The 25,982-nt window shown below is 44.4% G+C and overlaps 1 protein-coding gene across 20 annotated transcripts in view; it reads left to right on the top strand.

Annotated features, from left to right (window-relative positions):
- KIAA1217 (KIAA1217 ortholog) overlaps nucleotides 1-25,982 on the top strand; it is a 454,907-nt gene that overhangs the window by 337,040 nt on the left and 91,885 nt on the right. For all 20 annotated transcript variants that reach the window (XM_069959082.1, XM_069959081.1, XM_069959065.1 and 17 more), the window contains one exon: nucleotides 12,170-12,368. In XM_069959082.1, the coding sequence (XP_069815183.1) occupies nucleotides 12,170-12,368 (199 nt within the window). The remainder of the gene's footprint in view (nucleotides 1-12,169; nucleotides 12,369-25,982) is intronic.

Consider the following 25,982-nt stretch of genomic DNA (forward strand, 5'->3'; position numbering starts at 1 on the left):
TGGGTGAACTACCCATTTAAATCTACTAGTACCAGAAAGTGCCAGATTTGTAATTTACGTCTATTAAAAAATGTCTAGTTTTCCTGTACTTATCAGCTGCTGTATGTCCTGCAGGAAGTGGTGTATTCTTTCCAGTCTGACACAGTGCTCTCTGCTGCCCCCTCTGTCTGTGACAGGAACTGTCCAAAACAGTGGCAAATCCCCATAGAAAACCTCTCCTGCTCTCCAGACTGGAAAGAATTCACCACTTCCTGCAGGACATACAGCAGCTGATAAGTACTGGAAGACTTGGGATTTTTTTAGTAGAAGTAAATTACAAATCTTCGGCACTTTCCAGCACCAGTTGATCTGAAAGAATTTTTTTTTGTCAGCTACCCTTTAATTTTATGTGTGTTACTCTTCAGCTGTTGCACAACTACAAAGAACACCATGCTCTGAGTGTCAGGACATTTGGGGAGGACATTTATATTGATAAAAAAAAAAAAATAGTCTGTCGATATCAGATAGGTGGGAGTGTGACACTTGCCACCTCTACAGATCAACTGAGTGAAAGGACCCCCTCCATATATCCGGTAGCTGTACCAGGTCTTGGAGCACATTCAATTCAATAGGATGAGCTGCAATACCAGATACAGCCACTACCAAGTGTTTGGCACTGTGTCTGTCTCCAAAACATCAATACTCCATTATAGTCAGTATGAACAGTCTGACATTTCCTTCTTATAGTTTAGTGCTCTATTCTCTTTTAAGGTGGTAATGCTCTTTTAAGGTGGTAATGTTGACTGTGGCTCTCTGTTATTTGGGAGCCAGGATTATCATTGAAGATCTAAAGAAAAAACAAGATTGTGGTAATAGGACAAAGAGGGTCACCCAGATCAAGGTCTCCTAATCCAACCTAATAGCCGAGATGATAAAGATCCATAAATAAATGGGGGTCAGTGATATCTAAGGCATCTAAGTATGGACTAATTCTGTGTCTGTATCACTTTAAATCCTTAAAGTAGCCATTACTATAGCAGTCCTGTCCCATAAAAAAACCCGCAACCTGAAATCCTTACAATTACCGCATCAAAAGTCAAGGAAGATGAAAAGGTGAGCTACAATACATCAGACCTTCATATCGCTGTGTAGGGTCCGAGAAAGCGAACCCGGTGAAAACGGATAGAAGTTTAAAAGGTCTCCATTGTCGGGAGGTATTAAACGTTAAATTGATTCCGGCTCCACAAGAAAAATTTTCTCGATGAATGGAGAACAAATGGAGAGCGTCTGCAGACATTAGTGCTCGCTAACCTTCCTTTATACAGCTCTGACCCATTGTGCGCGCTGGATCGTTCTCCCTTTGAAATGGGGATTAGTGGTAAATTCCTAGTAAATTCACCATATCGGTGGCGAGTGCAGCCTGATGGATTTGGCCCTGGGAACGGGATTTAATTTCAGGAATAATTTTTGTATTTTAAAGTCTAGAGAAGTTGGGGGGGGGGTATGTGCTGTTGATGTTAATTATCTCAGTTTCCTTTATAGGGGAATAAGGTTTGTCTTAAAGGGGTTATCCAGCAAAAATGTTTTTCTTTCAAATCAACTGGTGTCAGAAAGCTATATAGATTTGTAATTTACTTTTATTTAAAAATCGCAAGTCTTCCCATACTTATCAGCTGCTGAAAGTCCTGCAAGAAAGTGTTGTTTTATTTACATTCAGAAAAAGTGCTCTCTGGTGACATTTCTGGCTGAGACGGGAACTGTCCAGAGCAGTAGCAAATCCCCATAGAAAACCTCTCCTGCTCTGGACAGTTCCTGTCTCGGCCAGAGATGTCATCAGAGAGCACTGTTTCTGAATGTAAATAAAACAACACTTCCTGCAGGACATACAGCAGCTGATAAGTACTGGAAGACTTGCGATTTTGAAAATAGGAGAAAATTACAAATCTATATAACTTTCTGACACCAGTTGATTTAAAAGAAATGTTTTTCCGCTGGACAACCCCTTTAAAGGAGAACTACCAAAAATGCTGCATAAATGTTATTTGAAGGGGTTTTCCATGCCAGGTTTCTAGACATAACACCATTCTTCTTCATAGTCTGGTTTTGCATCAAGCATAGACTAGAACTGAAGTACTATTATAGACCCTGTGCAAAAAATTTTAAGTTGAGCCCTGCTCAGCCCCTTTAAGTGGCTCCTGCACTTTGGACATACAAGTGGTGCCTTGGTTTAAGAGTAACTTGGTTTAAGAGCGTTTTGGTTTAAGAGCTCACAGTTTTTCAAAATTGTGACTTGGTTTAAGAGCATTGCTTTGTTTTTAGAGCTCCCTGTACTGGGTGGGAGGGGGAGGGGCATGGTCTGCATAGTGGGGTCTACAGCCCTGTACTCTGACCCAGGAAGTCTCCCTCACCTTCCAAATCATAGCAGATCCACTTTAGGCTGGGGCTTACATCAGGAGACAGGACTGTGGAGGTAATCTCTCCATAGCTGTAACCTCTCTCTCCCCGGACAGAGAGTGCTGCATGTATGTGCCCACATCTGCCCTGCTCATTCCTTCATGCTCCCTGCAGTCTCTGTCAGCCCTTGTGTTTCCCATCCTCTCCATTACTGTACAGTAACTTATAATATCACATATTCTGCTGTCTCTGAAGGTTTGTTTCATCTGTTTTACACGTTATTCAGAATAATAAATCATTATTTTGGGGTGTGGAACCAATTGTCTGCATTTCTATGATTTCTTATTGGAAAATTTGCTTTGGTTTAAGAGTGGATTTGGATTACAAGCATGGACCCGGAACGAATTATGCTCGTAATCCAAGGCACCACTGTATATGTATGTCTTTGGCACCAAGCACCCCAAGCGATCGCTTGGGGCCCCCAACATCCAGGGGGGCCCCCACGCCCCGCTCTTGTGCTCAAGACCGCTGGACAGGACCGCTGCCTCGCTTGCTGCTGCCATCTGAACGGTTACTATGAGCACTCGTAATGAGCGCTCACAGTTACATGCAGCAGCACTGACAGGGCGGGAGCCATTGGCCCCCTTCCTGTCAGTCACTCTTGTGGCCGCAGGAAGTGTTTTCCCTGCGGTCACAAGTGGCAGCTTTGTCCTTGTGGTGCCGGCGCTCCAGTGACATCACTGGAGCATCAGCGCCAGGACAAGGGGAGTGCGGCCTCTTGTGATCGCAGGGAAAACCCTTCCAGCAGCCACAAGAGTGAAGAGAAGAGGAGACGCCCGGACCCAGGTGAGTATAAGTGTTTGTCTTATTGTGTTATATACTATATGGGAGGGGGAGCACACAGGGGTCTGTTTAACTGGGGGAGCGCACATCAGGGGTCTATATAAATGGGGGGAGCACACAGGGGGGCTATATAACAGAGGGAGCACACAGGGGGGCTATAGACTACTGGGGTTTCAGAGAGGGGTCTATACACTATTGGGGGCAGCACACAGGGGGTCTATATACTATTTGGCGCAGCAGAAATGGGTCTATATACAACTTAGAGAGCACACAGGAGGTCTATATCCAAGTGGGGGAGCACACAGGGGTCTATATACTACTGGTGGGGCACACAGGGGGTCTATATACTACTGGGGGAACATACAGGGGGTCTATATACTACTTGTGAGGCACACAGGTGGTCTATATATAACTGGGGGAGCACACAGGGGTCTGTATACTACTGGGGCAGCACACAAGGGGTCTATATAATACTGGTGGGGCACACAGGAGGTCTATTTACTACTGGGGGAACCACACAGGGGGTTTATATACTACTGGAGGAGCACACAGGAGGTCTATATCCAAGTGGGGGAGCACACAGGGGGGCTAAATACCCCTGAGGGAGCACACAGGGGGCCTATAAACTAGTGGGGGAGCACACAGGGGGTATATACAACTGGGGGCAGCACACAGGGGATCTATATACAACTGGGGCAGCACACAGGAGGTCTATATACTTCTGGGGGAGCACATGGGGGGCTATATATAACTGGGGGAACACACAGGGGTCTATATACTACTGGGGAAGGCAAACAAGGGGTATATACTACTGGGCCAGCACACAAGGAGTATATATTACTGGTGGTAGCGCACAAGTGGTATATACTACTGGGGGCAACACACAACGGTCTATTGTTTTGGAACGTGTATCGAGGGGGGGGCCCAGACATAACTTCGCTTGGGGCCCCAGAAATGCCAAGACAATATATATATATATATATATGCCTTAGCGTGTCCTGTGTCAGTTTGTGGATGACCACATTACACTCTATTAGATATGGGGGCCAATAGAGGAGGACTTGACACCTAATTGTTTGGACCATAGGAGGCACTAGGACCTGAACTCACCAGTCAGTTGGTGGGGTTAAAGGAGAATGATGGCGCACCACCCACTCAGCAGTGTAACTGATAGTGTCTCCTGCTACACTCACAGTCAGCATCCACATCATAGTGCTGTGCAGGATTAAGTGTGCGGTACAGAACCAGCATAGAGAGGCTCCTGCTGCACTCACAGTCAGCTCCCACATCGTACTGTTGTACAGGGTTATGTGTATGGCATAGAACCAGCAGAGGGCGGCTCCTGCTATACTCACAGTCAGCGCCCACATCGTAGTATTGTAAAGGATTATGTGTGCAGTACAGAACCAGCAGAGGGCGGCTCCTGCTACACTCACAGTCAGCGCCCACATCGTAGTGTTGTAAAGGATTATGTGTGCAGTACAGAACCAGCAGAGGGCGGCTCCTGCTACACTCACAGTCAGCTCCCACTTTATAGTGCTGTATAGGATTATGTGTGCAGTATTAACCCAGCAGAGAGAGGCTCCTGCTACAATGACTCTATTACTACAAGAAGGCAGGAGTGGTACTATCAACACTAAAACTGTATAGTATAGGGGCTCGGGACTCCTTTTGAACAAGGCCATTGTCCTGGGACAAGAACTCAGCCCATAAGTGGATGCATTTTCTATTACAGTCACCGTCCAGGGACTGGCTATCCACTAGTTGGTCCATATGTTCATCATACTTCACACTGAGCCTTTTTCAAGAACGCATTTTTTCAACCTGCAAATAAATATAGTCCATCGCAAAAGAAAATTTTAATATTTTGTTTTTATGTCTTCCATATGGGATCATTTACTTCTTATTCCCTTTTGATGGAGAACAGTTTCAGGTTATTAGGAAGAAGAAAAAACCTAATATCTGTGAACTCCAAATGTTTGCCTAGTCCTAATAAGGTGGGGGTCACGGCGGTGTAGTATAGTGGTCTCCCTGAGTATACAAACAGTATTTGTGGGCCTCCTGCACTTTGTCTGACCTTTTTTTTGGGGGGGGGGGGGGGGGGGGGGGGGGGATCCTTACCTCTGCGTCTTTTATGACATTCTTAAGGACCAGATGTAAGCTTTATCTGACCATGTTTTCTTAGCCGAGAATGAAAAACATATATTGTTTCATTAAAGTGCTCATTATTCCCAAGGGTATATTTGTAGGATTCATTTTTACGGTATATATCCTTTTTTTGCACTTAAAATTTTTTATATTATTAGTTCTTTATGGAGGATCTATAGATACAAAGAAAAATAGGCACTTTGGTCAAAAGGGATCTGTTAAGAGGATAAGCCCCTGAGGATTAGGTCTGTGGCTTTCATAGCACTATGGGAGTTTTAGTTCCACAATCACGTTAGGCCTCATTCACACACATTGTGGATCCGCAACTACCGACAAGTACGGTCCCATAGGTTTATATGGAACTATTCACACTATCGTAATTTTTACGGATCCTAGATTTGACTGGGATCCGTGCTGCAAAAATACTGAGATGCCTTAGTGTGGACTTACCAATTGAAATCTATGGGATCGTCCGTAATTTGCAAACGTTACGGATCTGAATTTCTAGCTAGTGCCATTATTTTGACCATTCCTCCGGCAAGAAATAGGGACGACTTAGGGATGTGGACTTAAAATTGCGGACATACTGTACGGTCTGCAAAAAAAGAAAGGTGTGAATGTAGCCTAACCATAGGTTGCAGACCACTGCTTTATCATAGATTTTTACACATGTTTTAATTTGGCATAAGTATTCAAGGCTTGTGAGCTTAAAGTGCATGGAACCATGAATGAGATGAGGAGCCATGCTATCTACTAGAAATGAGATTGGGAGCCATGCTGGGTATCAAGAATAAGATGGGGAACCACGCTGGGTACCAGGAATGAGATGGGGAGCCATGCTGGAGCCTTGGAATGGAATAAGGAGCCATGCTGTGGACCACAAATAAGAGGGAGAGCTAAGCATGTGACTATGAATAAGATGGTGAGCAATACATGGAACCATGAATGATATGGGAGCCATGTTGAGAACTAGAAATTAGATGAGGAGCCATCTCTTTCGTGGTTTCATGCAGTGCTCACCATCTAGCCATCTAAGCAGACAACTAAGGACCAGGAATAAGACGGGGAGCCATGTCTTGGACTACGAATGAGAGGATGAGCCATGCTAGGGACCAGGAATGAGATGGGGAGACATATCTTGGACTAGGAATGAGATAAGGAGCCATTTTAGGGACCACGAACGAGATTGGGAGTCATGCTGGAGCCTAGGAATGGAATAAGGAGCCATGCTGTGGACCACAAATAAGAGGGAGAGCTAAGCATGTGACTATGAATAAGATGGTGAGCAATACATGGAACCATGAATGATATGGGGAGCCATGTTGAGAACTAGAAATTAGATGAGGAGCCATCTCTTTCGTGGTTCCATGCAGTGCTTACCATCTAGCCATCTAAGCAGACAACTAAGGACCAGGAATAAGACGGGGAGCCATGTCTTGGACTACGAATGAGATGATGAGCCATGCTAGGGACCAGGAATGAGATGGGGAGACATATCTTGGACTAGGAATGAGATAAGAAGCCATTTTAGGGACCACGAACGAGATTGGGAGTCATGCTGGAGCCTAGGAATGGAATAAGGAGCCATGCTGTGGACCACAGATAAGATGAAGAGCTAAGTAGTTGACTATGAATAAGATGGTAAGCAATGTCTTGGACGACGAATGAGATGATAAGCCATGCTAGGGACAAGGAACGAGATGGGGAGCCATGTCTTGGACTATAAATGAGATGGTGAGCCATGCTAGGGACCAGGAATGAGATGGGGAGACATATCTTAGACTAGGACTGAGATGAGGAGACTTGATAGGGACCAGGAACGAGATTGGGAGTCATGCTGGAGCCTAGGAATGGAATAAGGAGCCATGCTGTGGACCACAGATAAGATGAAGAGCTAAGTAGTTGACTATGAATAAGATGGTAAGCAATGTCTTGGACTACGAATGAGATGATGAGCCATGCTAGGGACAAGGAACAAGATGGGGAGCCATGTCGTGGACTAGGACTCAGATAAGGAGCCATGCTAGGCACCATGAATAAGATAGGGAGTCATGCTAAAGCCTAGGAATGCGATTAGGAGCCATGCTGTGGATCACAAATGAGATGGCGAGCTGTTGACTAGGAATGAGATAAGGCGCCATGGTGGGTACCTGTAGTGGAAAGGAAGCCATACTAGGGGCAGGATTAAGATTGGAACAATGCATGGTTCCAGGAATAAGAGGGGCAGCCATGTTCTGTAGAAGGAATAAGATGACGAGCCATGCTGTGAAACAGGAATGAAATAGGTAGACTTGCTGGGGGCTATCAATCAGATGGCGAGCCATGCTGAGCAACAACAAGTGTTGTCTTGGGGCTCCCAGAGGTCCACCGTTTGTCTACACAGAATGCTCACATTCACCCTAAGCTATAGGGCAGGGTCTCATAGGTTATTTGTGTGGTGACTGGGATAAACATGGTCCTACAAGAAATTATTGGTTGTAGATCCATTTCAAATGAGGTTGTCTTCTTCAGGATCTTGGAGTCCTATAGCTATATCAGGACCTGGGCTCACTAGAGGATCCTATTTAGTCTTGTGCGGCATTGTTCTGGTTAGTATCATAGCCATGCTAAGCTCTTGGCAGCTATTGGGTTAAATAGCCCATTTGGACTAGGCATTAGTAGCATAATGGTGTAGACAACTCTTCTTTGAAGACGGGATCTACAATTCATGGTCATAGAAGCCGATAATCTTGGAATCTAATAATGTATAATGCAGGATATGTTGCGTTCTACGAAAAGGCGTCGTAATGTTCTAAAGACAAAAAGCTCTTAGCATTAAAAATCTATTACTTCTAAATCATCTTTGCTTTGATCCCTCTTCCTCACATTGTTATCCAGAAAACCCAGCTGTCAGTGGACACAATGCATTGATCTAAAATCTTCAGGTTTTTTTGGAAGGGGGGCCTGGTAGGTTTATGAAACGCATTGTTAAAATGAAAGATACGAAGAACACACTTATTACCAAAATTGGAAATATTTCTCTTCTCTGAAGAATAATGTCTGACCAGATGTTTCGAAGAAATTGGCAGCGGAGACAATATGTAGTCACCTTTCCTGAATTAGCTTCCAACCTTTCATGTATATAAAATACGGTAGAAGTCTTTGCCATAACTGATATTTTTCAGGGCTTGTTAAAAAGTCTCGTCGAATAGTTTTCGATCCCAAGGAATTTGGGTTGGAGTAATTGCCTCGCCATAATGCTGTGTCCGTATTTCCAGTCCTAAACTTTACTAATGATCAAAGAATCGTTTCTCGGGGTATTTTTTATTTGTAGTACCTGGAAAGTAGAAGTAAAAGAAGCAGCTTATTTGGCTTGTGAAGGTTTTATTTGCCTTTTACAATAAAAGTATTAAGTATCCCTCTTCTGAAGTCACCAAGTACATGTAAGGTTTACCTATAGTGCTTACCTATAGTGCCCCCGCAGGAGAAAGGTAGCATTACAGTGTCCAGTGCAATCAATGGATTGTTTATGTAAGGCAGGACAGGTCAGGTCCTCCAGAGTGAGAGACACTCTTTGTTACCATTCTACAAAAGCCATAATGTGAAGAGCGTCATAGCAGAAAAAGTCTTGAAGGACTAGAACCGTCTTGCCCCAACCTATCCTCAAAGAATTGTTCATGCCTCAAAGACTTTCCATAAATAAAATATTGGGCAATTATTGATGTGTCATTTATGTAATTTTAAAGGGATTGTCCGGACAAAATAAAAATTGCAGCTGGGAGATGTAAACATAATAAACAAGTTATACTGACCCATCCCAGTCCCTCACAGTCGCTGTGTCGCGGCAGTGGCAGTCACTGAGAGGATAGTTCCAATGTTGACATGATCTGGCAAGGGTGAGTTTAGCTTTATGTTTACACTGCCCCCTGCTTTTTTTATTTCTTCAGGGGTGTGGTATTACAGCTCACCCCTATTCACTTTAAAACACACTACCAGACCCAACTTATGGAAAGGTGTGGTATTGCCATTGGTGGAAGCAGAGGGGCCATGTTGCCATTCAGAGTAAAAATATTTTTTAAAGGCAATAAAGTAATTAGTACATTTATTTATTTATTTATTTATTTAAATTACAAAGTTTTAAAAAATTAAAAATAATTATTTAGTTATTATTATTTATTTTTATTATCCCTTTGAAAGAAAATTAGATTTGTAATACAGGTTAAATGAACATTTTCACTCAATATAATGTGTCATGGAGAACATATACGGCTCCGGAAACCCTACCTGTCTGTCTAATGGGAACTGTGTAATACCTCATATCACCTGTGGTGGCACTGTAGGGAAATGAAACACTTTGGGGCACATTTATCAAAGTGCGCCCGTGGTGTACTCCACAGAAAAGGGTCAGATTTGCCCCTTTTTCGTGTTGTACGGGGGTGGGGGCGTGGCAAGGTGGGGAGAAGGCGTGGCCTCCTCCCGCTCCTGATTTATCATGATTTATGCCCTCTTGCAGGTGTAAATCATGATACAAATCTGCACCTGGAAGGTGTGATACGCAGAGCCTGCAATAGGCGTACGCCTCTTAGTAAATCCGGCTGGGAAGAAGGGGGCTGGCCTTTATTTAAAGTGAATGTACCATGAGGGACATTGCTGCTTTTTTTTACCTTAAGTGATCGGTGCTGGCATCGGGATGCTGGTGCTGCGGTCCTTTTTTTTAGTTTCCACCGGTCTTCTCCAGAGCATCAATCCACCCTGGGCGGGCCTAGTATGACAAAACCCCCTCCTCTCTGAGATGCGGCTCCATTAGAATCAACATAAACCGAGAGGCTATTAAAAAAAAACAAAAAACGCTCCACCAGCATTCCCACACTGACGCCGATCGATCAAGGTAAAAAAAAAAAGCAGCGATGTAACTGATGATACATTCACTTTAAGACTGGTGTAAGAGTCTTGATAAATGTCCCCCAAGGTGCCTATTTCCGTCTTGTATTACGGCTGATCTCTAGGGGTCTTAGAAGTTGGACAGATTATTGATAGGGGACCCTTCTAACAATGGGATTTTCCAAAGCAGACAACCCCTTTAAATAAAACATTCTTTACTCTCTCGATAAAGATGTCGCAGTTGGAAACTAATTTCACAATATTCTCCTTGATGGAAATAAATAAATAAAATTGCCAGGAAGAGACATATTTCTATTGAGTTATCCCGGCAACCATATGTTATTCTCTTCCCCCGAGGACAGTGACAAAAAAACCCCCCCCGTAGACGTCGCTGCTTTAATCAGTGCATAATTTACTTTATTAATGTTTTAACCATTAGCTGGTCGCCTTTTCCCGGGTTTAGTAGCTGTTTTCATGCATAAATTCATGGGTATGTCATGCTTGTTATACTCAGAGGTTGTAGAAGGAATTATAATCCGGTTATGATGAAGAAGTGAAGAAGGAAGGAATGCGAAATAGATTTCACAGACAGAACCACTAATGGGCTGGGGAAAAAGTTTCAAGCTCCGGACTGTGAAACTGATCACTCATAGTATTATACTTTTTTACTGACCTGAAGTTTTTTAGTTTTTTTGCGTTAATTGGTCACTGATGGCTGCTTCCCAAGATTTCTTTATTAGCGTCTGGAAATAAGAATGCTTAAAGGGGTAATCCAAGATTAGAAAAAGCAAAGCTACTTTCTTGCAAAAACAGCGCCACCACTGTTCTCGGGTTGTGTGTGTTACGATTCACCTCTATTCACTTTAATGGAACTGAGATGTAATACTGCACACAATCTAGGATAGAAACGGCCTTATTTCTGGAAGGAAGAAGCCATATTTTTTTTAAAGGGGCACTCTAGTGAAAAAAAATGTTTTTGAGTCAATTGGTGCCAAAAATTTATATAAATCTGTATTCTGTTTTTACTGTATGTCCTGCAGGAAGTGGTGTATTCTTTCCAGTCTGACACAGTGTTCTCTGCTGCCACCTCTGTCCATGTCAGGAACTGTCCAGAGCAGGAGAGGAGATTTGCTGCTGCTGCTCTGTACAGTTCCTGACATGGACAAAGGTGGCAGCAGAGAGCACTGTGTCAGACTGAAAAGAATACACAACTTCCTGGAGGACATACAGCAGCTGATAAGTACTGGAAGACTTTAGATTTTTAAATAGAAGGAATTTATAAATCTATATAACTTTTAGATGCCAGTTGGTTTGAAAACATTTTATTTTATTTTATTATAAAGGGGTTATCCAGCAAGAACAAAATTCTTTCAAAACTGGTGTCAAAAAGTTACATAGATTTGTAATTTACTTCTATTCAAAAATCTGAAATCTTCCCATACTTATCAGCTGCTATATGTCCTGTAGGAAATGTTTTCAGTCTCCAACAGTGCTCTCTGCGGACATCTCTGTCCATGTTAGGAACTCCCCATAGAAAACCTCTCCTGCTCTGGATAGTTCCTGCCATGGACAGAGATGGCAGCAGAGAAGAGGAAAGAATACACCACTTCCTGCAGGGCATACAGCAGCTGATAAGTACTGGAAGACTTGAGATTTTTAAATAGAAGTAAATTACAAATCTATATAACTTTCTGAAACCAGTTGATTTAAAAGAAAAAAAAAACATATTCACGGAGTACCCCTTTAAGCCTGAGTAACCATCTATAGGTACCCATACACGTTAAATTAATATAATTAATGGGAAAAAGTGCTTTTTTTTTTTTTTGCTCTGTATACGTGTGGTCTGAACTTCAATCAGTGCTTTTTTATATGTGATTTTCTAGTGATCTTTTTCATGTTGTAGTTGATAGCATCCACTGATGTCGCTCTTTCTGTTCTATTGCAGGTGTGCTTTTTCTACAGTATGGAGAGGACACAAAGAAACTCCAGATGCCCAATGAGATTACTAGTGTAGACACCATACGTGCCCTCTTTGTAAGTGCCTTCCCCCAGCAGCTGACAATGAAGGTTCTGGAATCCCCCAGTACTGCCATTTATATAAAGGATGAAGGGAGGAATATCTACTATGAGCTGAGCGATGTAAGGTAAGAAGACAGAGCACCGCCATTGATGACAATGTGTGTGGTCTATACAAAGGACCAGTATGTGATGTGGAGGCCTAGAGCAAGGATGTCAAACTCGCAGCCCTCCAGCTCTTTCTAAACTACAATTCCCATCATGCTTTTGCTTTGGCTGTCCAGGCATGATGGGAATTGTAGTTTTGCAACAGCTGGAGGGCCGCGAGTTTGATACCTTTGGCCTACTGGGATGGAATAAATGTAGGCAGTAGTCCTCAGATGTCATGGTCTGGTTTACAGTGGTCATAATGGTTGGGGGTCTTCACTCCACAGTGAATGAAGTAGAATTTTAATACCCAACACACTTTTTTTTAATCCTGGAAACCCCTTTAAGGATTGATGTGACAGTAGTCCTAAATGGCAAAAGGGAGCAGATTCTTACCGTGTCTATGGTATATGCCTGGTGTGGATGGGGGGGGGGAGAGTTAGGCCTCCCAGGTGTAGATATCTGCACTCACCATGTGGTAAGCACAGGTCCTGCTGGAATTACTTAAGAGGTGTGTACCTCTTACCGGGAAGAGAGGAGTGGTTTTATCTAGGACTGTCGTACGCGTATACAAGTCTTGATAAATGTCCAGTACGTCTACTGTGTCATTGTCTTTACCTGGCAAACAGATAGTTAAACACTTCCAGTATAAGAAGGAATCTTTGCATTACACAGTTACATAGGCTTCTTGGAGCTACAAGTTTCACAGTTTTTAACTTTTTCTCTAAAACCTCAATAGTAAGGTATATGGACTTGCAGAAAGTCTCATAGAGTTTTAAGTAAATCAATATTCTGTTTGGGGGCACTAAGGAGAGCACAAAGGAGAGCACTAAGGAGAACACTAAGGAGAACACTAAGGAGAACACTAAAGAGAGCACTAAGGAGAACACTAAGGAGAGCACTAAGGAGAGCACTAAGGAGAACACTAAGAAGAGCACTAAGGAGAGCACTAAGGAGAACACTAAGGAGAACACTAAGGAGAGCACTAAGGAGAGCACTAAGGAGAGCACTAAGGAGAGCACTAAGGAGAACACTAAGGAGAGCACTAAGGAGAGCACTAAGGAGAGCACTAAGGAGAGCACTAAGGAGAACACTAAGGAGAGCACTAAGGAGAGCACTAAGGTGCCTTTTTATGTGTGGATGCACCAAAGAGGAACTACTGCTGTGTGCAGACACAGAGTGTACTATTAATGTGTAGGACTATAAAATTCCCTATACACCTTCAATAATTGTTCAACCAATAATTATCTCTCTTTGAGCCTTCTGCAGACTGCAAAGCTTTAGCTTTGGCTGTCCAGGCATGATGGGAGTTGTAGTTTTGCACATCTGGAGAGCCAAGGTTTCCTACCCCTGATGATTGGTCCATCGCCTGTTACTGGAAAGTAGTGCAGACAACTAATAAGAATTATTTAGCAATTTAGAAAGAAGCGATCAGCCGATCAATAGTCAGCTGATCACTCACCCTATTACAGAGGACGATATCAATATTCCCTCTATATAACAGGACCCTGAGCTCCCTTCCTTCCGGAGGTAACGTCATGGCTACCCTCCGTTATTCTACATTATCCTACTTCACTGATGCGATTCCATTAACACCATTTCGCCGGCTTTGATCGATGCCATCGTTCCGGCTCTCTCCACCAGGAGGGCTATATTTCAGCCATTAAACGAAGTCAAATTTTTATGTAAAATGTAACATCTTGAGCAAGTTGATTCATCTCACTTTTCCCGCCTTGTGCCGGGAAATAAAAGTGTAAATACTCCGGCGTGAGATTTATGGGGGGCCTGGCGCTATCCCTCTCTATGCATTGCAGCACACACTGTCAACACTAGATCAGAATAAATGGCGATTATTAATATTCCAGACATTCGCGGCTCTCGATACCAAGTCAGTCATCATAGAGGTTCGAGGCAATTTAAGTACTGCAGCAGTGATATTAATATTCTATAATCTCACCCCTAGGACTCGTTCCGAGTGCCTCATTATCATTATCATGTGAAATTACAGCGATACACCAGGGCACATGATCAGAATCAGCCAGCATGTGCAAATAATGGAAATTAACACTAATAACTACTTCTTCACTTTATTGATTGCTTTTAGGGACTTTTTTATCCATATATCCCCCCCCCTCCCCCATCATATTTACTCCCCCATATAGCGGACATGTTCGTTCATTTTATATGACCACTCTGGAGAGTCCCATCATAAAACGCGCCTCTTCTTTTTATCGTTTTTTCCATAAAGAACGATCATAAAATTTTGTTATATTATTATTACTTTTTAATTTTTTACATGTAATTTTTTTTTCTTTTAATTTTCTTTTTATAGTAGCTAATGGTTGTCCAGCTGCTATAGTAATGAAAAAGAAGAGGCGGATGGCTCCTGGGTGAGTGTGGCTCGTTACTCCTCGGCGCCTGGTGGTAACCGAAGGATTTTTTTGTTACGTGAATTCTTTTTTTTTTTTTTTTTTAAAGAGTCACTGTCGTATTTTTTTTTTTTTTTTTGCAGAGATCAATAGTCCAGGCGATTTTAAGAAACTTTGTAATTGGGTTTATTAGCCAAATCTGCCATTATCTGCATGTAAAAAGCCTTTTCCCAGGTCCCCCCCTCCTTCCTCTTTTTCATCCACTCTGAAAAATCTGAAAATTGTGACTTGTTGCAGGAGACGTCCCCTGTCTGCTCTAGGGAGAGGGGAGGGGGAAGGAGGAAGGAGGGAGTTAGCCGGCAGCAGAAAGCAGATAACAGAGGATTACAGGCACGGAGCTGGGTGACAGCTGTAATCCGAGCTCAGAGAGGTCACTGGTGACTGTCACAGGAGATATCCCGTGAGGGATTTGTAGATTAACTCTTTGTTGTCCTGTTTTGGTCTTTTCTTTAGCTCTCTCCATAGGAGAACAATGAAGACAGGGGGGAGAGCTTCAAACTGCTTTTTCATGATAAAAATGCATTTTTCGGATAATAAACCCAATTACAAAGTTTCTTAAAATCGCCTGGACTATTGATTTCTGCAAAAAAAAAATTCACGACAGTGACACTTTAAGTATATAAGGTAACAAGGTTTGGTGTGAGCAAAGAGGCGGAAGTGAGTTCGCCGGGGTGCACAGGCCGGGCCAACCAGGACTTTATACTTTATAAGAACAAAAGAAACAAAAAAAGAAATGGAAAGACAAACAGTAAGAAACAACTAGAGAAACAATGATCCGGCCAAACAGGAAATACAAATAACTGCGTATAGCAAGGTTACAGCATAGCCACGGACTGTACAAGTGTGAATATATCAGTTAGCACAGTGCCTAATAGGGGACTAAGAAAACCTCAATCACTATGTGCGAGTGGTAATGCGCAACATCTCAATGTTCGGATTAGATCCCGAACACGAACAAAAAAAAAATTATCGTGCAAATAACGTGCACATGCGTAAAGATTATAAGTCGCAAAGCATAAATCACATAATAGCGGGTCACTACAGGCTTAAGAAATGAATCCTTATAGTGCTAAAACGCTGAATTCTATCACCCTCCCTACGCTGACAATTTTACAATGTTCTAAGCCCTACTTGGTCAGCTCTCCCTCCCTACACTGACTAACTACCACAGTGAATATTGCTGCCTAACTAAATTCAGATGCTGTCCCTGCTCGTGTCACTCTCCCTACTGAATTGGGAAAGACTGCGAGAAAATTCTCCTTAGCGTTGTGTTTTTATAGCATGTACGTAACGTACGTAATGACGCTAATCGTATAGCCAATCACAGTAGTGCCAGTAGAGACCATGGCTGCTACATTACCTGATGTGCCCTTACTTCCCCACACGCTCATTGGCTCTCTCAAATTGGTGGGAGGAAACTTGCGCAGTTGCGTACATTGTGAGATAAACATTTGCATGTTCGAATATGTTTGAAAATGATCGTTATAACCATTCCGATTATCGAACAAATTCATGATCAGGGAACACAATTAGCGTCATGTTCATACAAACATAAGAATAGTGATGAGCGAACATGTTCGTAAATGTTTCTAATGGCCCTATTCCACGAGTCCTTTGGAGGAGCAAACGAGCGCTATTAGCGCTCGTTTGCTCCTCGTTCCCCGCTCACTGCCGCCGCTATTCAACGCGGCGGCAGCGAGCGGGTGAGTGCAGGAGGGGCGGCGGGGAGCTGCTGGGGGGGCTGCTCGGAGGATCGCTGATCGTCCGGGCAGCCCATAGGATATAGCAGCATCTGCTGCCGACGCTCCTTTTCAACGGAGCGACGGCAGCAGATCGCTGCTATATCAGTCGCTTGTTTTTCAACATGTTGAAAAACAAGCGACTGCAACGATCAGCCGACATGAACGATGTCGGCTGATCGTTGCACTCTATTCCACAGGACGAATATCGTTCGTAGCGGCCGATATCGCCCGAATACTAACGATATTGCTCCTTTGAACGACCTGTGGAATAGGGGCTTAAGTCACCGATAATCAGATACCGCATACTCGAGTTCGCTCATCTCTACAGGGGATCCAACCCACAATGTCAAGATTGAGGGTAAAGCCCCTATTCCACGGGTCGTTTAAAGGAGCAATATCGTTCGTATTCGGCCGATATCGGCCGCTACGAACGATATTCGTCCCGTGGAATAGAGTGCAACGATCAGCCGACATCGTTCATGTCGGCTGATCGTTGCAGTCGCTTGTTTTTCAACGTGTTGAAAAACAAGCGACTGATATAGCAGCGATCTGCTGCCGTCGCTCCGTTGAATAGGAGCGTCGGCAGCAGATGCTGCTATATCCTATGGGCTGCCCGGACGATCAGCGATCCCCCGGGCAGCCCCTCCCGCACTCACCCGCTCGCTGCAGCCGCGTTGAATAGTGGCGGCAGCGAGCGGGGAACGAGGAGCAAACGACCGCTAATAGCGCTCGTTTGCTCCTCCAAACGACTCGTGGAATAGGGGCATAAGTCCGCTGTTGGAATTAGCCAGTGGGCACACATACACACTGCCGTTTCATTCATTGTCTATGGAAACTGTCGAAGATAACCGAGTACATTACCCTATCTCTGTGGATAGGGGATAACTATTCATGGTGAAACCGTTTTTTCCCAGTCACATGGCTTAAAGGGGTTGTCCAGTGAAAATATTTTTCTTTCATATCAACTGGTCTCAGAAAGTTATACAGATTTGTAATTTACTTCTATTAAAAAAATCTCAAGTCATCCCATACTTATCAGCTGCTGTGTGTCATGCAGGAAGTTTTGTTTTATTTTCAGTCAGACACAGTGCTCTCTGCTGACATCTCTGGCCGAGACAGGAACTGTCCAGAGCAGGAGAGGTTTTCTATGGGGATTTGTTGCTACTCTGGACAGTTCCTGATATGGACAGAGAGTACTGTGTCAGACTGAAAATAAAACATTACCTGCATGATATACAGCAGCTAATAAGTATGGGAAGACATGAGAATTTTTTAAATAGAAGTAAATTACAAATCTGTATAACTTTATGATATCAGTTGATTTGAAAGAATAAGATTTTCGCTGGATAACCCCTTTAATCTAGAGCGCAGCTTTAAACCAAGTTAGTTCTAGTTTACAGTCTACAAATGCCTCCCGCAGAGGATAACATAGAGTCTGATACACATCGGGATTACCCCTTTACTTTACCATGTAGAGTGCCAATACCAATACCACTAAAGTCTAGTAAAAAAAAAAAAAAAATCCTCGGAAACGGAGGCAGCCGCTCTACATGGATTACTCAAAGAGGTCACAGGTCATCTTTAATAAAAGTATATTACTTAATACAGAAGAATGGTTGAAGATCATATACTCTGTATAATATACCTAAAGCAAGGCGCGACAATACCAGACATCTGTACCATTAGGAAGATTATTAGGACCTTGTGATTTATAGAGCCGTCCTCCCGTATACGTGACAGGTTTACGTTTATTCACCTGTCTGCTCTGCACTTATAACCTTTCCTAGAATCCATCATTCCTACTTCCTGACGTCGCCCCCCCTGACCCCGTCAGCCTCAGAGCATAGCCTCTTGTTCTATCACCTAAATCTCTGTATAAATATCTGTCAGCACGCCATAAAGGAATCAGCTACTTTTCAACATCATCCTATTTCCCATGGGAAGCCCCTGTATGAAACAGATGCTGCGGCTTTACGTATGGGATGCATGTTCTCCGAAGCTGGATTTCATCCCTAAGAGCAGAAAAAAATACTAATGCATCCTGACAACTGTCCAGCTTCATTCCATATATATGTCCTAGGGATGACCTTTACCCCAATGGAGGCCAAAGATAGCCCTTAGCAGTCCAGGCACTCTCACTCGACCTAGAGAAGAGGGTCTTATGCTATATATATATAGCCCCGGTATGTTGGCATGTACAATAATTTTCGACAGGGGATGGCTGTATAAGTTTTGGTTCACAGTGGTGTCATGTGTTCTGTTCTTAAAGGAACCTAGATGGATATGATGGATTGTACCCTACCGACAAAAAACAAAAAGTGCAACAGCAACCCACAGGTGTAAGGGCTCACCGTATATACTCCTCCCAGCGTACACACGGCAAACACCTACTCTGTAGATATTAACGTGGCGACATGGTAACACTCTGTTTGATCAAATAGTTTGCTAAGATCCTCACTTTTCTAAAAAAAAAATTATATTTACATTTTTAATATCTACAGAGTAGGTGTTTGCCGTATGTATGCTGGGAGGAGTATATACGGTGAGCCCTTACACCTGTGGGTTGCTGTTGCACTTTTTGTTTTTTGTCTGTACTTAAGCCACAAGCAGCGTGCAACCTGCAGTGTGAACAGAGTCTTAGATGTGCTGCCAAAATTTCCCCCTTTTTTCGTTTGGATTGTACCCTACCATTACGTCTTCTGTTGCATGTGAGATATTACCTCTATTATGGTCCATCAGGTTTCTAGGGTGTTTTTATTGACAAGAATAGAAGCGTTGACTATGATGAAATCTGGAACCCAAACAGAACTCGGCACCAGTCTGACCTAGACGTTGCAACGGAGGACATGAACCACGACATAGGATCTATTTACGTCACAAGAACGCTGAGAACTCAAAAAACAAAATCCTCCAAATGATTTTTTTTAATACATAAAGGAGAAGTCTGGCCATTTTTAAAATCCGGCAGGGGCAGGGGGGAATCTGATCATGAGTGAAAACTTACCTCATGCCACACCCGCATTGAGCGACACGACTGGCCTCGGGACCCTGGCCATGCTCTGGGATCTGCGGCATTGACATGTCACGAACCAGCTGATGGACTGGCCGCTCAGCCAGTCAGTGACCTGGGTGGGATGCCATGCTAGTTACTGATCAATCCATCAGCGGAGATAGGCATTTTCCCCGTCATCACAACTCCAAAATGACTTGCAATGGTGGTCCCGATGCCGGCTCGCCGCTCACCACAGGCACGGGTAGAGCTAACTTCATACTCCCGATCAAATTCCTCCCCAGGGGCTGCCAGATTTTAAAAATGGCGGATAGTAGGGTGATAGGTTAACCTTGATTCTATTTCAACCTTGTTAACTACGTAGTCCAGACTTTTCTATCAGATCCCCTTTATCCCGGTCCCTTGATTACTGCTAAACACTTGGGGTAGACGGGCGCTGTTTATGCCAGCAATGTCACAGTGTGCATCTTGTGACATCCCAACAGACTGATGGCTCAGTAAGATCGTTGTCATTGGTCAGCCCTGTCTATCTAGAAGCATCCATGAGGGTCAGGGCCTAATATAGAGGAATGAAAACAATGTTGGCAGCAGATGTAATAGGAATCCTTTCATATTTCATAATAAATTCCTTTAATTAGTTAACACCAAAGAATGGTGTTAGAGGGTATTAGTTATCCTGAGGATTTATTATATGCTTCCTCCGCACCCACTAGAATTCCCCTAATCGGGAATAATGTATTTCAGAGCTTTATATTCATGAAGGTGTATATCCATGAAGATGATGACTTCTGCTCCTCCAGTCCGTAGCCACAGGGCCGCCATCAGGAATTTCGGGGCCCCATACAACCAAAGTGTCTGGGCCCCCCACATTAATAAAAAAAAAAAAATTGTGTGTTCGCCCCACGCCTTGCTGGGAGGTATAATTTGGTTCCGATCAATTCTAGAGAACTGGCTCATATATCCCATTTTCCCCAGTGGCTTAAAATGTAACCTCTGTTATACAGTTATAAAATTGTAGAAACTAAATGTGAACAAGGTGCAATGTAAATGTCACCATACAGACACTTACTTGTATAGCTGTCTCTTGTGCTCTGTATGCAGTGCATTATATTCACCCCTGCAACGTACAATTTATAGCGTGTCTACAAGCCCAGCGGGGCTCATTATGATGGAGACTAAAACGTATACAAGAGTGGGGTAGGGGTTCCCCTGTATTCAGAATGCTGTTGAGTACTAGGCAATGCCCCGTTTGGGGTTATTGAATTTCGAGGGTCTGGGGGGCTGTTTGATTTGTATATGTTCACCAATATCCCCCCCCCCGGTATGCTCACTAACATAGAATATGTTGATAAGGCTAATATAATGAGGCTGTTCCATGTTAGTGAGCATATACAAATCACCCCCCCCCCCCCCAGGCAGACTAGTTTAGCTCACCCAAGCCAGTGATAGCGAATACATGGCGGTGAGAACGCTTTCTAGGAGATCCTGTTTGTGCAGCAGAGGTGTCTTTATCCTGCTCTGCATAGACCCTCGAAATTCAATAATCCCAGACAGGGCATTGCCTAGCACTCAACACCATTCTGAATACAGGGGAACCCCTACCCCACTCTTGTATAAGTTTTAGTCTCCATCATAATGAGCCCCGCTGGGCTTGTAGACACGCTATAAATTGTACGTTGCAAGGGTGAATATAATGCACTGCATACAGAGCATAAGAGACAGCTATACAAGTAAGTGTCTATTTGAATTGCACCTTGTTCACCTTTAGGTTCTACAATTTTATAACTGTATAACAGAGGTTACATTTTAAGCCACTGGGGAAAATGGGATATATGAGCCAGTTCTCTAGAATTGATCTCACACACAGACACCAGCACACATGTATACAGACACCAGCACACATGTATACAGACACCAGCACACATGTATACACACATACAGACACCAGCACACCAGGGCACGATGAAGTTTGAACTTCTGCAACCTGGAGAAATCACCTGATATCACCTGCAGTCCTATGTAACACCACATAACACAGTGATATCTCTGAGTACAGATAATGTAGTAGTCACCTGCAGTCCTATGTAACAGCACAGATAACACAGTGATATCTCTGAGTACAGATAATGTAGTAGATTTCACCTGCAGTCCTATGTAACAGCACAGATAACACAGTGATATCTCAGAGTATAGATCATGTAGTAGATGTCACCTGCAGTCCTATGTAACAGCACAGATAACACAGTGATATCTCTGAGTACAGATAATGTAGTAGCTGTCACCTGCAGTCCTATGTAACACCACAGATAACACAGCGATATCTCTGACTACAGATAATGTAGTAGTCACCTGCAGTCCTATGTAACACAACAGATAACACAGTGATATCTCTGAGTACAGATAATGTAGTAGCTGTCACCTGCAGTCCTATGTAACACCACAGATAACACAGCGATATCTCTGACTACAGATAATGTAGTAGTCACCTGCAGTCCTATGTAACACAACAGATAACACAGTGATATCTCTGAGTACAGATAATGTAGTAGCTGTCACCTCGGGGCGCCCCTACTAAATGATGTTCTACAAAATAAGAAAAGTGTCATACAGGGACTCACAGGTGATGTCTTCTTTGATCTGAGGCGTCACTTTCCCTTTTCCTCTCCATCCGGCCCAGACCTCCATGATGATTCCTTCCAGATATGTTTCATCTTTTCAGAACCTGCGAGACAAACAATTTAGGCTCCGCACATTTCTAGCAACTTCCTTTCCTTTCTCCCCCCTGTAGGCTCCCATAGTAACTGCGCTGTGTGGGATGCCCCCTGTATGTAGGATTCCCTGCTGTGCCCCCATGAGCTAATAATGCCCCTAGAGGTACCCCCATGAGCTAATAATGCCCCCAGAGGTGCCCCCATGAGCTAATAATGCCCCTAGAGGTGCCCCCATGAGCTAATAATGCCCCTAGAGGTGCCCCCATGAGCTAATAATGCCCCTAGAGGTGGCCCCCATGAACTAATAATGCCCCCAGAGGTACCCCCATGCACTAATAATGCCCCCAGAGATGCCCCCATGAACTAATAATGCCCCCAGAGGTGCCCCCATATACTAATAATGCCCCCAGAGGTGTCCCCATATACTAATAATGCCCCCAGAGGTGCCCCCATATACTAATAATGCCCCCAGAGGTGTCCCCATATACTAATAATGCCCCCAGAGGTGCCCCCATATACTAATAATGCCCCCAGAGGTGCTCCCATATACTAATAATGCCCCCAGAGATGCCCCCATGAGTTAATAATGCCCCCAGAGGTGCCCCCATATACTAATAATACCCCCAGAGGTGCCCCCATATACTAATAATGCCCCCAGAGGTGCCCCCATGAGCTAATAATGCCCCCGGAGGTGCCCCCATATACTAATAATGCCCCCAGAGGTGCCCCCATATACTAATAATGCCCCCAGAGGTTCCCCCCATGAGCTAATAATGCCCCCAGAGGTGCCCCCATCCACTACTAATGCCCCCAGAGGTGCCCCCATACACTACTAATGCCCCCATACACTAATAATGCCCCCAGAGGTGCCCCCCATACACTAATAATGCCCCCAGAGGTGCCCCCATATACTAATAATGCCCCCAGAGGTGCCCCCATATACTAATAATGCCCCCAGAGGTGCCCCCATATACTAATAATGCCCCCAGAGTGCCCCCATATACTAATGCCCCCAGAGGTGCCCCCATATACTAATAATGCCCCCAGAGGTGCCCCCATATACTAATAATGCCCCCAGAGGTGCCCCCATATACTAATAATGTCCCCAGAGGTGCCCCCATATACTAATACTGCCCCCAGAGGTGCCCCCATATACTAATAATGCCCACAGAGGTGCCCCCATATACTAATAATGCCCCCAGAGGTGCCCCCATATATTAATACTGCCCCCAGAGGTGCCCCCATATACTAATAATGCCCCCAGATGTGCCCCCATACACTAATAATGCCCCCAGAGGTGCCCCCATATACTAATAATGCCCCCAGAGGTGCCCCCATATACTAATAATGCCCCCAGAGGTGCCCCCATACACTAATAATGCCCCCAGAGGTGCCCCTAAAAAAACAAACATCCTACTCACCTAATCCGCGCTGTGGCTGCAGGAAGCAGCTCTCCTCCTCTTCTGGCTCCATCTTGCGAGCCGCAGGGACGGGACTTCCGGCAGGCGTGATGACGTCACATGATCACGCCTGCCGGAGAGGTCACGTCCCGGCCTCCCATAGGCTGCTGGTATGAAGTGCCGGCAGCCTATGGGAGAGAATACAGGAGGAGGACGCTGACAGGTCCTTCTCCTGTATTCTGATCGCTTCAATGTTCCGCCCGCTCAATGTACGGGCGGAACATCAAAGCGATCAATGCATCCGGAGAAGCTGCGCGGCCGCAGCTTCTCAGGATGCTCAGAAACAGGTGGCAAGGGGGGCCGTGCGGGCCCCCCTAGCGTAGCGGTGGGGGGCGGCGGCCGGCGGGCCCCCCCCCCCATGTCTCTTAGGGTCCGGGCCCCATACGGCAGTACCACTTGTACTGCCCTATCGGCGGCCCTGCGTAGCCATATTGAGTGATTGAGGAATTGGGCGGTTTTGTACAGGAAGAGAAGAAAGGGAAGTAAAAGGAAATAGATCCAGAGATGAATAATACAAGAAAAGGGGGACACTAAAGGGGTATTCCAGCCTGAGATACAAATATAAAAGAAAGTGATAAAAAGATTAAAAACAAACATACTCATCCACCCTAATTTCCGGCTGCTGCTCTTCTGACAGCTCCCAGTCCCCACTGGCTCCTGGAGGAACTGCCCACTCTGACAATTACTGACTGCAGCAGTGACACAGCCCTGCCAGTGACTGGATGAGGGAACCTACAGGGTATTTGTATCACAAGAATGAGGAAGCAGCGGTGAGTGGCGGCACTGGCTGACGTTGGAGAAACAGTGGTGGGGGATCAGGATGCCTGAGTATGATTGTGTTTTTTAGTACCCCAAGTTGGTATTAATTTTATTTTCTGGAGCTAAAGTACTCCTTTGATGAAATAAGGAGATAATGGGAGGAGAGGAATGGAAGAATGGAGGAAGGAAAAAAAGTGGACAGAAATTAGTGAAGGAAGGGAGGGAGGAAGGGAGGAAGGGAGGGAGGAAGGAAGGGAGGAAGGGAGGAAGGAAGGAAGGAAGGAAGGAAGGGAGGGAGGAAGGAAGGAAGGAAGGAAGGAAGGAAGGGAGGGAGGGAGGGAGGGAGGAAGGAAGGAAGGAAGGAAGGAAGGAAAGAAGGAAGGAAGGAAGGGAGGGAGGGAGGGAGGAAAGAAGGAAGGAAGGAAGGAAGGAAGGAAGGAAGGAAGGAAGGAAGGAAGGAAGGGAGGGAGGGAGGGAGGGAGGGAGGGAGGAAGGAAGGGAGGGAGGGAGGGAGGGACACAATGGATAAAGAAGAGAGAGATTGGGCTGTTTCCCTCTCCTTGTGACAGAGAAGAGGAAACAAAGGATCAGGAGAAGGAAGTAAAGAAGGAAAAGTGAAAGGAGGTGAGAGAGTAAAGGGAGTAAATTAAGGTAAAGAAAGAAGTAAAGAAGGAATAGAGGAAAGCAGGGATTTTGTGAGGTACCTAATCTTGTATGTTCTGTACACTCTTCTCTGCACTGTCTCCGTATAATTATTCCAGAACTGTATAGGATGATAAGTGAGGGAATCTTGTCCCCTTATGTATCATTTACCAAGATTCAGAACCCTGCGTTGGTTTTAGCAGCGATCTCTCCAGTCTTCTGTAGGAACGCTCCTGCCTGACCTTAGCGCCATGTAATGTTTAATGAGTACCATCTAATCTGCTCTGCAAGTTTCCACTGGTTGGTGCTGAAGAATTGCTCTTTGTATTGCAGGTCTTACTCAGCCAAATAATCTGTTTTATTTCAAATTGTGTTTAAATCCCCATAAGGGAAATCCAGATCTGAAGTACAAGCTGCGCTGTGAAAGGCGGCTTCGTGTGTTTTCTACGGGTTTCAGAGATTGCTCCATAAAAAGTTTTCATACTTTGATCAGAGCTTAAGTTACTTAATATCGTCTAGGGCTGATTTAAGCAATCTGTCTCTGCTCAGCTGTCACCGAGCTGCCGGGTTACAATGTGTTCTACCGCAGAAAGCTGCCGAGCGCGGTGTTTGCCACACGTCAGCACAATCCTGCTTAGTTGTCAATTGTCAGAAAAATGTTAAAATTGGCAAAAAAATAAAATAAAAAGGAAATATCAGATATCCTGTCACTGTAATGGTATACATGGCATGATTAAAGGGGAACTATGAGCTGGTTAGACAAATGGAGTGGGCCAGCCAGGGGCGGAGCGGATTGGTGCTATGGGGGCGGGCAGTGCTAATACGGGTCCGGGTCGGCGCAG

This window comes from Dendropsophus ebraccatus, chromosome 2, assembly GCF_027789765.1.
Source record: "Dendropsophus ebraccatus isolate aDenEbr1 chromosome 2, aDenEbr1.pat, whole genome shotgun sequence".
Lineage (NCBI taxonomy): Eukaryota > Metazoa > Chordata > Amphibia > Anura > Hylidae > Dendropsophus > Dendropsophus ebraccatus.